Genomic DNA, 13,701 nt, shown 5'->3' on the forward strand with positions numbered 1-13,701 from the left:
TTCTATTGATCTATTTGTCTCTCATTATTTTACTCTACTTGTTCAAAAATATCTAGGTTATTTGCATTTTTATATAAATTTAGATTTATTCATCAAATTCTACTAAGAATCTGGTGAGGTTTTAATTGAGATTGCATTGCAAATATACAGACCTTTAAAACGTGAAGTCTTTCATTCCATAAACGTTATATATTTCTCCATGTATTAGGGTCTCCTATAATTTCTCAGCAAAATCTGCATTTTAGTTTTTGATGTTGAAGTCTTACACATCTTTGGAAAAATGTATTCCATTTATTTTGTTTTCCAATAGTGCTTTAAATTGGACATTCAATATCCAGTTGGATATTAAATTGGAAATTTTATATTTAATCGTGTGTTTCTTATATATTGCATTTCAAATTTTATATAATGTCCTTGACTCCAATAATTTTGCTAATTTCAGTTTTTAGTTCAGTAGCTTATAAATTTTTTTAGATTTTTCTATATCCCAATCACATTGTATACAAATAGTGAGCTTTATTTTTTCCAATTTTTATGACTTTTTTGCTTGCTTTATTTGTCTAGCTAGGACCTCCATCACAATATTGAATAGACGTGATGAAAATGAATAATCATTCACTGTTTCTGATCTTAGGGAGAAGGCATCCAATATTTCACCATTATGTATGATATTAGTTCTAGCGTTTCATATTCAAGGAGTTCCTTTCTATACCCAATTTGCATGTTGAGTTTTGTTCTAGCATTTAGTCAAATACTAAAAGATACCATAACACCATGGAGGTTTGGTTTCAGGAATTCTACAGGCAGCAGCTGATCTCTCTGCTCAACTTTCTGGCCTCTTGGCTATAACTGTCCTCTGCCTGTGTAGGTTAGGAATCAGCCCAGGATTTTGGTGAAATTAATGAGCAGATGTTGGGGCTCCCTTGCGTTTGGTCCCCTCATTTCTTGGAAATTTCCCCTCACTTCCAGACACTCTGGCATCTCCAGATTCCAACCTCTATCTTTTTCACCCAGTAAGACTACAGTTTCTTTATGAGGCATATTCTATGAAAACTGGAAAGTACCTGCAGAGGAAACTCTGGATAAATGTGAGGTTCATTGTGTTTCCGATCTTTCAGTGAATGAATCCTCTCCTGTTTCTTTTTGTTTGGGGTTGTTTTCTAGTACCTTCAACAATTGTGTTTGTTTTTTATTATTTTGTTCAGTGTATATGCGTTATTAGCAGGAGGCTTATTCTGCTATAAACTGCTCCACTATTATGAGACGACCACTCCTATATTGGATTTCTTACAGTTCTTCAACTACACACCTTTCCTCTGACCTCGGGTCACCACATATGCTATTTCTCTACCTGAGGCACTATCCCCTTGCTTCTTGACTAACTAGTTTCCAATTTCATTCGTGTCTCAGTTAAAGTATCAGTTGCTCAGCAAAGTCTTTCTAATCATTTTCTACCTCATGTAGGTTGGTCCTCCTGTGATACTTTCCCACAGCACGTTGTACTCCTTTTGTAGTTTTTTTTTCTTTTTTTCTTTTTTTTTTTTTTTTGAGACAGAGTCTCACTCTGTCACCCAGGCTGGAGTGCAGTGGTGTGATCTTGACTCACTGCAGCCTCTGCCTCCCGTGTTCAACCGATTCTCCTGCCTCAGCCTCCCGAGTAGTTGAGACTACGGGCGCTGCCACCACGCCCGACTAATTTTTTGTATTTTTAGTGGAGACGGGGTTTCGCCGTGTTAGCCAGAACGGTCTTGATACCCTGACCTCATGATCCACCCGCCTCGGCCTCCCAAAGTGCTGGGATTACAGGCGTGAGCCACTGCACCCAGCCCTTTTGTATTATTATAGGACTCATCTGCTCATATTTATTTGTTGAATACTCCTTACTTCTTAAAGTGTAAGCTCCATGAAAGCAGAAACCATCCCTTACACTGGGCCTAGCTAATTAAAAAGTACTCTGTAAATATGTGTTGCTTTTCAGAAAACCAAGGAGCAAAATATTTTGATTACCTTATCACAAATACTGTGAAGGCAATTTCTAAAAATCATTGATAAGCAAATCCATCTGAGTATAGACATGTATGTAGGTAGTCATCAGCCAATAATTACAGCAAATTTTCTTTTTTTGCACATTCTTACCTAGAATATGTTCAAACGGTAGAGTGCTCTGGTGTCCCCCTAAGAGGACAATAAAGAGCCACCTTTTTGAATGGCTTTCAAGTGACAATGACAAAAGCAATTCTATGTAACAAACCTTCACATATACCCCCAAAGATAAAATAAATGTCCAGATAAGTCTTCTGGTAGCTTTTGTATCAACACCAAGAAATCCACCTGATAACATTATGGTTTATCATTAAAATCATCAGCTTTGAGACTATTCTGCAGCTTAAAAAAAAAAAAAACTGTTCTACAGCTTAAAAAAAATTACTGCCTAAGTATAAATGTGATCATATTTTTTCCACTATCCAGAGCTCTATTCTTCCTTGTAGAACTCCTAGGAACATGTTATGCTTCTAGGTAGTTGCATTAACTCATCCTAGTCAATAGGGTGATATTGCAATAGGCACCATTATCTAGATTTTGTTATTTTCTTTAGGCGAGCAAACACATTTAGGGAATCAGACTTTGGATATCTTGGAATGGTTTGGGGTACTCCATTAATTCCAGTTAGAAACCAGGGTCTAGCACAGGGCTTGGCACATAGCAGCTGTTAAATAAACATTTATTTAATACATCAATGAAAATGATTGCAGCAAAAATTCACCACAAAGACAATTATAATAAATGAAGTTTATTGATTAATCCATAAACATAACCATTTAAAAAATATATATATAAACCAAAGTATTGCATCTGGTTAATAAAATGAGGCTTTCCCTGGGTAGAAGCTCCAATTAACCAGCACAGTTCTTACAACGCTGAAGACCATTTTCATTGCAAGCCGTACACTTCAGGGCTTTGAAAGAGTCTGTGAAGCAGTTTCGAAACACGGACATCTTGCTCCCATGGCACGCGGAGCATGGAAGAAAGCCAAAGCCTCCACAAGAGGGACACTCATGTGGATGCTGCACTCTCTGTATAAGGTGGCAGGGGAACAAGAGAAAACAGAGGATGCGTTAGCATGAACAACTCAATCAGCCTCCCAGTCTTTCTGAACTGTGAGTGGTCATAAAACAATATTGGCATAATATGGCTATGCACTTGAATTCACCTACCATTAATACACATTATACCCAGGAAAGTAATTAGTTGAAATTCTCCTTCATTCCCCAGCCGATGGCCATCTATACCACAGGCTTGGTTTGTAAAGTGGATAAATTTTAGGTTGAAGGACACATAACTTCAAGAAATCCACCATATGAAAACATCTATCTACAAACCAATAATTCAGAAGCTCGCTGTTTGTATTAAGGGAGAATACTTTAACTTTCCCATTAGTATCATTTAACAGTTTCATGTCTTTGTTCATAGAATAGCATATTAATAGCAAGTCTGGAAAATCAGAAAGCTAATAGCTGAAGTGTGCAGGAGCCACTATAAAGAGAAGATTACTAATTATATTGTAAATTTAGAATAATACTTTTTTCAAGGCACTTTCAAATGCATTTTTGTATAGAATCTTCACCCACACTAACCAGTACACACACAGACACCTTTTTCAGTAAAGACTTAATTCGAGCATCATTATCCTCATTTTATTTCTAAGAAAACAAGCACAGAAATCTTGAGACATTTCTGTAAATCTATTTAGCTTCCCACAGTAGCTATCAACCTTTCCATCTCAAGCAAAGGTAAAGTATCTCTGATAATAGAATGAAAATAGCCAGATAGTGTGTTGAGAGTAATACTTTTAAAATCATTTACATGCATTTCTGTTTGCTTTTCTGAGCATATAACCTTTACTGGTGTCTTCTAGTGGCATCCATCAGTTTAGGGGAGATTAGGTGCCATTACAGAATGAATACAAAGAGAAAATAAGTAAGTCGATACTAAGCTTCCGACTTGCAAAAAAGGAATTTGCAGCAGTGTTTGAAACTCTGGCTTTGTGAAGGGAATAATTGCTAAAATAAGCTCAGGAAATGTGGATACACACACACACACAAACACATACAAACACATACTCAGACAAACATGCTTAACACGTTGACACATACATATAGCTTTTCTCCAAAGATTTATAATTTATAATTAAAGCCTCAAAAATATTCAACTTAAAACTAACCTGATAAACTGAGTTTAACCCATGATTGCTCCAGCACATATAACTATGAGAATTTTTCTCGAGTCAATAATATAATTCTCTCATAATTAGTAACCTGTAGGATGTACTTTGGTGTTCAAACATTAGGATCTAATTGATATTTAGAAAACATCAGTCTAATATTGATATTTTAAGGCAATATAAATGGGCATTTTCTGTATATAGCAGGATTCACTTGCAATTATAGTTTGACTATACTATTATATCAAGATGGCTAAACTCATATAATATCTCATTTCTAATGGCACCAAATCACAGAAAGTAGTTGTTGTCAGTCTGAATAATACAATTAATTTTGTCAAGACTGTAGAGATTTAAAGCTCTTCCAAAAAGATAGACTGAATATGTACAGGAATTTGGTCACTTTGGTGATGGATTTTTGCCATTTTTTCGTGCAAGAATTGACTTAAAAAAAGGATGCACTGCACTTAAATTTTGCATAATATTAAAACAGAAAAAAGAAAAACTTTGAGTAAAAGCAAACCCAGTGATGGAAAAACAGTGTACTTTAAAAGCTAAATATGAGAAAATTCCTAAGTAATGGAGTTCTTAACAAATACTAGAAAGAATGTAATGTAGATAGATCCTTGTCATTCACTATTGCTATGACAGGAGATTATGCTAAAAATATTTAATGACTTGTACAACAAGTGCACCAAGTCAGAATAAATGCTAGGCTGGCCAAGGTCCTACAGTAAGGACCTGCAGGGACCCTGAGTCCAGCCCTTTACTCATTACTGCTAGATTGTGAATAGATATGAGTTCCTAGTAAAGTAGAGTTGTCAGATATTGCAAATAAAAATACAGGATGCTCAGTTAAATTTGAATTTCATATAGACCACAAATAATTTTTGTTTAAGTATGTACTAAATATTGTATGAGATATACTTAAGCTGAAAAATTATTTATAATTCATCTGATATTTAAATGTAAGTGGGCATCCTGCATTTTATCTGGCAAAATTTATAGGTTGGAGTTGACAGAGAAGAAAAGAGATATTAATGCATCTTGGGCAATGGCTATTTACCAACCATATAAATTATTTCAATATCTCTTTTTTTTTTTTGAGACGGAATCTCACACTGTTGCCCAGGCTGGAGTGCAGTGGTGCGACCTCAGCAGCTCACTGCAACCTCCTCCTCCCGGGTTCCGGTGATTCTCCTGCCTCAGCCTCCCAAGTAGCTGGGATAACAGGTGCATGTCACCACGCGTGGCTAATTTTTGTATTTTTAGTAGAGACGGGGTTTCACCATGTTGGTCAGGCTGGTCACAAACTCCTAACTCAAGTGATCCACCCGCCTCAGCCTCCCAAAGTGCTGGGATTACAGGCATAAGCCACCATAGCTGGCCCAATTATTTCAATATCTTCATGAGTAAAACATATTTCAATATTTTCAATAACCACGACTGCTGTACCAGTGCACACTAGGTGAATATCAACTCCTGCTATGACACAAGACACTTGTGAATGACCATATTCTTGAATAGCCATATGGTTTTCTCATGAAATATATTTGTGACTACAAACAAAGAACAACAAAGCTGGAATGAAATGTTAGTGCTATGCAGCTTTCTGAGCTCATTGTCTATGTGTGGCACTTCAGACATCAGGCTCTGAGCACACAAAATTCAAAATGGTAACTCAACACAATTAAAAATTATTTTACATAATGGGCCTACAACATGACTTACAAATATTACTTTCAAAGGCTAAAATATCAAATGTTAAATTCGCTAATACCAAGAGTCTACTGTTTCTTCATAATTTATCCCCTTGTCAGAACAAATAAATTTCCTAAAATAAACTTAATATATAAACACAAAAGCTACAATTTTGTTTCTAAAAATAATCACAAATACAACAAGGCTATTCTAAAATAGAGTCTGTGCAATTCTGTGATTAGATCTCTCTTTCATTCAAAGGATTGTTGAGAGGATTCAATGAACTAATTCATGGGAAGTGAATAGAACATTGCCTGACACATAGTAGGCACTCGATACAGTTAGTCATTATTAGCCATTATTTTATCAATAAATTCCCATTGAAAGGATTTTTATTAACTGCTACCTCAAGCTAAACTGCTTGTGGTCACATTACACAACCATTTTCTACACTTCTAAGAGTCATTCAATTTAAGCACTTGTTCCATACTTCACCTTCTGGTTTAAGGTTTTGCCACTATAAGAAAGGGAGAGTAAATGTGTTTCAATTCATGTGCTATTTCCATTGTCTTGGAGAAGAGTGCTGGAAAGATTCTCAGGCTACTTCCATTCTCAGGAAAAATTAGCTATTTCAGCCATAAATGTAGGAGAGGAAAGGGATGGCTTACATCTTGTGTGGAGTCTTTGCCCCCTTTTCACACCAACCTGATGTGATTGACACCACCATTTTACAAATGAGGAAACACAGCCTCTAAGTTGGTTTTTAAAAAGTAATTATCAAGTTATAACTAGAAAGTGGAATATTGAAGAGGTCTCTTTATGAGCAAAATCCATGGTCTTCCCTCTATGATAGTAGTTTTCAATGTTTATTTGCATCCATTTTTTCCCAAATTATCTAAACATGAGATCCCCAAACGTAAAGCAGTTGAAAGGATAAATGCTATGACTAAAGCCAAAGTGGTGGTGAGGTGGGTGGGTCTTGAGGCAACCCACTAAAGCTCCCCAGTGACCCCTCAGCACCCAGGAATCTCATTCCTGCTACATCTTCCAGCACAATTTATGCTATTTGTTATTCTAATAAGAATAAATAATTGAGTCATGCCTAGCCATGTCTTTCAAAGAGCACTTTGTTATACTGGAAGTCTGGTCCTAATTTAGAGGGTTCTGTACAAAGAAAACCCAGTTGGGTTACATTAGATGCTCTTATATTAGTGTTGCTCTGAAGTCCAACCCTTCTGTAGACAGTTTTGCCCACAGATCAAGATGGAAAAAGAGCTAGGAATTTCCCAAAGAACATGGACAAAGTTTTGAGTTGGAGGAAGAAAGAATAACTGAAGTTAATGAAACAGACTTCTACTTTACTAATAGTATTACTAATTATTAGTAACATTACTAACTAGTAACAAAACAGGCGTCATTACTATTAGTAACTATTAGTAACAAAACTGATTTCCACTTTTTTTTTTTTTTTTTTTTGAGACGGAGTCTGGCTCTGTTTCCCAGGCTGGAGTGCAGTGGTGCAATCTCGGCTCACTGCAAGCTCCGCCTCCTGGGTTCACGCCATTCTCCTGCCTCAGCCTCCCGAGTAACTGGAACTACAGGCGCCCGCCACCACGCCCGGCTAATTTTTTGTATTTTTAGTAGAGACGGGGTTTCACCGTGTTAGCCAGGATGGTCTCGATCTCTTGCCCTGGTGATCCGCCCGCCTCGGCCTCCCAAAGTGCTGGGATTACAGGCGTGAGCCATCACTCTGGGCCCTGACTTCCACTTTCAATGAAGAGATTGACTGCTGTGGAAACGTTGACCTGCAAGCAATTAAGAATCCAGGCAGACCTGGTTGAGAATAGCACACAGAGTACTGAATCTACAGACTGTGTCTCCTCTCCTCTGAATAGTGGTTTGGGTTGAAACAAGTCACTTTGGGGTGGAATTCAACAAAAAAAGAATGAGAAATCACCCTCCACTTTACCTCTTTCTGTTCATTTATTCCTGTGAGTGAGTTTTAAAAGATAGATACTCAGTGAGTGAGACCTTTTACTTATTCATTCCATTCCACAAATATATATTGAGTATTCCCTAGCCAGGCACTGTGTAAGGCAATGGGAATACAGCAGTGAACCAGACACTTCTCTGTTTTCCTAATAGTACATCTCAGCCTCACACTTGAGTCTTGGATAGGTCTGCTCCACGTTGCAGTCATCTCAACTAAAGCACACAAAATGTATTGTGTCTCTAACAAAGGACAAAAACGACAAATGACAAAGATAATGGCAGAGTTTATGAATGATTGTGAAATAGACTTCCTTTGTAGCAAAGGAAATTTGAAACTCAAATATCAAGATGTAAGTTTACCCCCAGTTATGCAATATAGAAACAGGATGCTAAGATCAAGAGTCTTCATGTCTTCTTCAAGATCAGGAAATGAAGCTCTTATTATTTTTAACCTCAGATCATCAAATCCTATTCTAATAGAGCTTGAAAGTCCCTTAAGTATCCTACCAAAGAGGAAGCAACTTATTTGAGCCTCTGTGACAATACACTTCATTATCCAGATTGTCTATGAAGCAGTATTACCCATAAAACAAATTGTCAGAGTACACGCTTGGCATTATAATCATCTCTGGATGATTCATCTTGGTCTATGTATTTTGTTTTAAACTAGATTCAAAAATTTAATTCAGCAAACGCTTAAATGCCTACTAAACACCCCTCTGCCTGACCAAGCTGCTAAAAAAATAAATAGAATCTTTTCTGATCATCAGTGTTTCCAGCATCCTCAATTTGCAGAGTTGAGAAAAAAGCCACTGAACAAAATGCAGACACAGGGGAAATTTGTAGCTCATAATTCTAAATGTGTAAGCCTGGATACAGGGACCTGATTCTTAAACCAGATGGGATGGACTGCCATAAACCTACTTAAATAGATGTTTTTATTTCAGAAAGAAGCAGATGACATGGCCTGATTCCCCAGGTGAGCAGGTAGGTGTTATCTGTGGCTGTAGTCTCAGAACAGGCTGTGGCCACCCCCTTTCCCCTAGGAAGGACCATCATACAGAGCTAAACTTCTCCAGGGAACCTCAGGACAGTCTCTGACAGCTCCAATGCCTTGCAGAGACAGTCTGTGCCATTTTTGACATCCTAAGTGTGTAGCTGGGAATCTTTGCTCGGTTCTTCATGAACAAATAAGTGGTTACCAGCCCTCAGGGGAGAATCAGATTAAGTAATTGTTATAAGCTTTACCAAAAAAAAAAAAAAAAGGACAGAAAATGGACACTGGGTTGGCAATCTCAGTACAAATGGCAACAAAACTATTTACTCATATCTTCAAAAAAATAACAAGGCAAAGCTTACTTGGAGCTTCTCTGCCATCTGTGATCTTTCAGTGTCTGCCAGAACCAGTGGTATGGTAATATATCTCAGCACTCCCCTGGCTCTCCCTGCATGGACACCAGCAGGATTAGCTATCCATCTTGGTTATTGTTTTGTGAGGACTCCTTAGACACTTCATTGCTTCTCATTTTTAGCCTATTTATTAACATAAATAAATATCATGTACCAAAAAGATGGTGGTTTCATTCATCCTTTCAGCCACACATTTTTTTATATAAAATAAAAATTTTCTCTTTCTTTTCATCTCTTAAATGCTTTGCCTCCTCCAAAAAAGCTTTGGATGAAAGAGAAGTCATTTATTTATTCCCTCGGTAAATATTTATGTGTGCCTGGGATATGCCAACGCCTGTTCTAGGCACTAGAGGTAAATGATAAAAGTAAATGAACGTCTGTGTTCACATGGAGCTCACATCTTAGTGGGAGGATTACCTGCAAACTGTCATTTCAGGGACACAGTCCCCATTGGTACAACCAGCTCTACTGAAACCAGATCTCCATAGCAGCTATCACATGTGTCACTAGCTTCTGCTGCCTTTACCCAGCTCCTCACGTTTGAGGCCACTAATAATCTTCATCAACAAATCAGATCGACTCAGCTTACCCAGCAATTTTCAGTTGGGTGGGATATATGATAAGATTCTTGGTGCAGGAAAAATTTGAAATTATTTTCTGACTCCATTTCTGATGGCCCAACCACAGCTGCTAAGCCTCTCTCTTCAGCATCACTTGAAATAACTGCTAGAAACTGGAACCTGAATTATGAGGACCAGGAGCAGTCATAGACTACCATGTAGCAACCCAAGTAACAGCAAACTAGAACTTGCCAGGATCTGTCTAGTGTTAGAGCCCTGTGTCAAAACCCCGCCTATTCCCTGGACCTAGTATCTTTACTAGCTTACCTCCTAGGAAACTACTAACCCAGGTTTTGTGTCCTGCCACAATATAGTCAGATTTCCTAGATACCTACATGCCACTTAATATGAGAGTCATGGCAGCATAGGTTCATAGTTAATTAACATCAGGGGTTTGGAGTCAGACTGATTAGAATCATAAATCAAATACTGACTACCTAAACACTCTTGAGCAAGTGATTTTGTCTTTCTGTACCTCCATTCCCTTGCCAGTAAAATGGGAATAATAAGAGAACTCATTTAGCAGAGTTGTGAGCTTTCAATGATTTAATACATATAAAATGCCAGGAATATATCTTGCTATATAGTAAGGACTGAAATGTTTCCTGCGTCATGAAAATTTAACTCCTACTCTACTGTCAAAAGCCAACCAGAAAAGTGGGATGGGTCTGGATCTGTATTTTGTATCCCTTATCCTCTTTGCATGGCTCTCCCAGTGCTTCATTTCACCTGGTCTCTTTACTTCCTCTTAAACTCCAGCTACCTCTCAGGCAGAGTTTTGGGTTTTCTTGATTGACTACAAATTCTCCACCAGTTTCACTATATGCCCAAAGCAGCCGAACATAGTGACGGCACTGCAGAGTTCCTACAACAGTAGAAAGCCAATGCCATACCATTATTTTGAACATTAAAAATAACTTAAAATATTTGTGCCTTATTTATGTCATCTATAGAATGGAGACAGATTTAATGAAGAGAAAACATCTTCTTTTCCAAAGTTTTTGAGCTGATGGAGAGAGAGAGATTATCTACCATGGTACTGTTGATCAAGTTGTAGAATTGAAGAATTATAGACTCAATGGAATAAAATTCAGAATAGCTAAATCAGTCATCAATCTGTACAAAGAAAAGCAATGAAGGACATTCATCCTATAAGATCCTAAAAGATGCTCTTAAACCATAGAAGTAAAATAGTATGATATTGATGCAACAAGAAGTAAATAGATCGATGATACTGCATAATACAATTTAAATAAGTTTAAAATGTGCACAGAGAATAATACACATAAACCAAATTGTTTAAATAAAAAGATATATAATAATGTAAGTTAATGACTTCACAGGATTGGGGTAGTATATGAGAACAGAAAGAAATAAATAGATCCATTCATACAGCTTTTTTAGCTAAGAGGAGTTTTAAGAGGAGCAAGCACACACCCCGATTTAATAGATAAATAAATCAAGATACTGACAGGTGAAAGGTTATGCCCAAAGTCACACAGCCAGAAGCAGAGCTGAGGAAGGAGCTAAAAATGCTCTGATTTCCAAGTCATCATACTTCAGAAATTATAAATTATGGAAAAAAGGAAATTTAAAACATTTTACAAAAACAAGTTTACTCTCTGTATATATCGCATGGCTTTTGAATTTAGAATCAGACCATAGTTTTGCTAAAGCCCAAGCATTCTCCTCCTTTATAAGCACTATATTTCTGGCCATCATCCTCACTGAACCACAATGTCCAAACATACTCTATTGTTTGTATTACGACACAAACTGATAAAAGACGATTTTGAGTTATTGCTATAGGTCTGCAGTACATTGAGAGGACATTGTTGTCTCCCTTAGCAAAATACCTGTAAACAGTAGATACTTAATAAATGTTTGTTGAATGAATGAATCCATTGTTTTCCTTCTGGGAAAGATCACAATATGAATAAAACATGAATCGTTCAATCAAGGAGCATCTAGTTCATTTAGGACATGAGTCAAATACTCAAAGAAAGGTAATACAAAGAAAGACTTTTATAAGTCCCCTAAAAAGAGGGTTATAGGAATTCAAAGGCGAGGGAGATCAGAAATGACTATTGGAAGAAGTGATACTGAAGATGGGCCTTGAAAATGGTGGAGGGAAATGAGGAATTGGAACAATATCATTCTAGGCAGACAGAACAACTTGCACAAAGGGATAGTAGTAAGAAAGCATGAGAAGCCACATAGTCCTTTCTTTTATCTAGAGTGGAAGGAATGGTAGAGAATCAGAAATTAGGTTAGCAAAGACTAGAGCAGTAATAACCACTGGTGACATATAGATACTGGATAACCATATGACCTATTTCTCCTGGGAAAGTCCTGTTTCACATTTGCTGTCCCAGAACAATTACTAACGCATACTTTTCACTCTCAGAGTGTCCCAGTCAGGACAATAAAGTATATAATCTTCTTACAAATAGGGAGAAACAATCTGATAAAATAATTTAGCAGTGAGGTAAAAAGGGCTTTCCGGTTGCATGTTAATTTTATAAGTATTTAAATAAGTATTTCTCTGATGCTATATGTATAAGCACAGGAATACAAATTAAAATGTGTTTTTGGAGAAATAACTTTTTCTTTAATCTTTATAAATGATGTAGGAAGATCTTCTATATGTAGGAACATCCATGGGAAAAATAAAGTTGTTTCAATGAAAAATTTTAATGTGCTTCAAGACTATCTCCTGACTTGAAACACCTCATCAATGTCTGTATTACAGAGAGTTGGGATCAAATAAAGCTGACCATAACACTCAGCTAATAGTACGAGATCATTAGAAGTCAACATTAAAGTCACTCTAGCTGCAACAAACCTAATAACAGAAGATATCAAATTAAAACTGCCACATGTATCCTATTGCATATTCGTAAGAACATGGGGAGAGAGAATTCAATTAGGAAAACTCAATTATAATCAGAATGTGTTTAACATTTTGATTACTAAAAATAAGTTGCTGAAAGCACATTTACCTCAATTTTGGTTAGGATGTCTTGCAGTTCTCCTGATTCATTCATTGACAAAATTTTCTCAGCACCCTATTAACAAGAGAGAGTAGGGAGAAAAATCCATTTTTGTTAGTATTTGAGAAAATGAAGTTCTAGCCAGGAAAGCTTAACTCACAAAATACTGAACACAGTTCTTCCCGTTGGAGCTGAGTAAATGTACAACTAGGATGCCAAAGAGGAGAAGACATTTTTCCTTACTGCCACATACTCTTCCATCTAGTAGGTCTTACCTCAGGTAAGGGGAGGGCTGCCAACAGGAGGCAAACTCCAGGAAACCCACAGCAGTCAGGTTTAAGTCCAAATATAGAAAGGGCCAGCATACTCTTCAGGGTTGTTTAGGGAGCCTGGAGCCAGTCTACTATCTGGGAAAGGAATCCTTGGAGCAAATTCTCACCCTCAGTTATCTCTACCCTACTCCAAGCAGTACTAGACACAGCCATGCATGGAAAGATAACAGCAGCTAACAACAACAATAATGATAATAACTACCAACACTACTTAAGCAGATATTTTGAGTTTGGCACAAATATCATCTCCTTTGCTGTAGCGGACTCTATTATTTGCAGATATTGAGCCTCAGTGAGATTAAATAACAATTCCAAGGCCACCCAGAGAAGACACAGAGAGAAAATTTAAACACAGGTAGGGCATGCACTCCAGAGCTGATGCTTTTAACTTCTAAAGCATTACTATGAAAGTGAGAAAGGGGACAATGTGT

The 13,701-nt window shown here is 37.1% G+C and overlaps 1 protein-coding gene across 1 annotated transcript in view; it reads right to left on the reverse strand.

Moving 5' to 3' along the window:
* Nucleotides 1–2,775: 2,775 nt before the first annotated feature.
* The window catches only part of GRXCR1 (glutaredoxin and cysteine rich domain containing 1), a 153,234-nt gene continuing 142,308 nt past the window's right edge, over nucleotides 2,776–13,701 (reverse strand). Inside the window, exons 3-4 of the mRNA XM_032135727.2 lie at nucleotides 12,948–13,013; nucleotides 2,776–3,074 (exon numbers count right to left, since the gene is read on the reverse strand). Coding sequence (XP_031991618.1) covers nucleotides 2,895–3,074; nucleotides 12,948–13,013 — 246 coding nt within the window. The 3' untranslated portion in view covers nucleotides 2,776–2,894. The remainder of the gene's footprint in view (nucleotides 3,075–12,947; nucleotides 13,014–13,701) is intronic.

This window comes from Hylobates moloch, unplaced genomic scaffold, assembly GCF_009828535.3.
Source record: "Hylobates moloch isolate HMO894 unplaced genomic scaffold, HMol_V3 SCAFFOLD_17, whole genome shotgun sequence".
NCBI lineage: Eukaryota > Metazoa > Chordata > Mammalia > Primates > Hylobatidae > Hylobates > Hylobates moloch.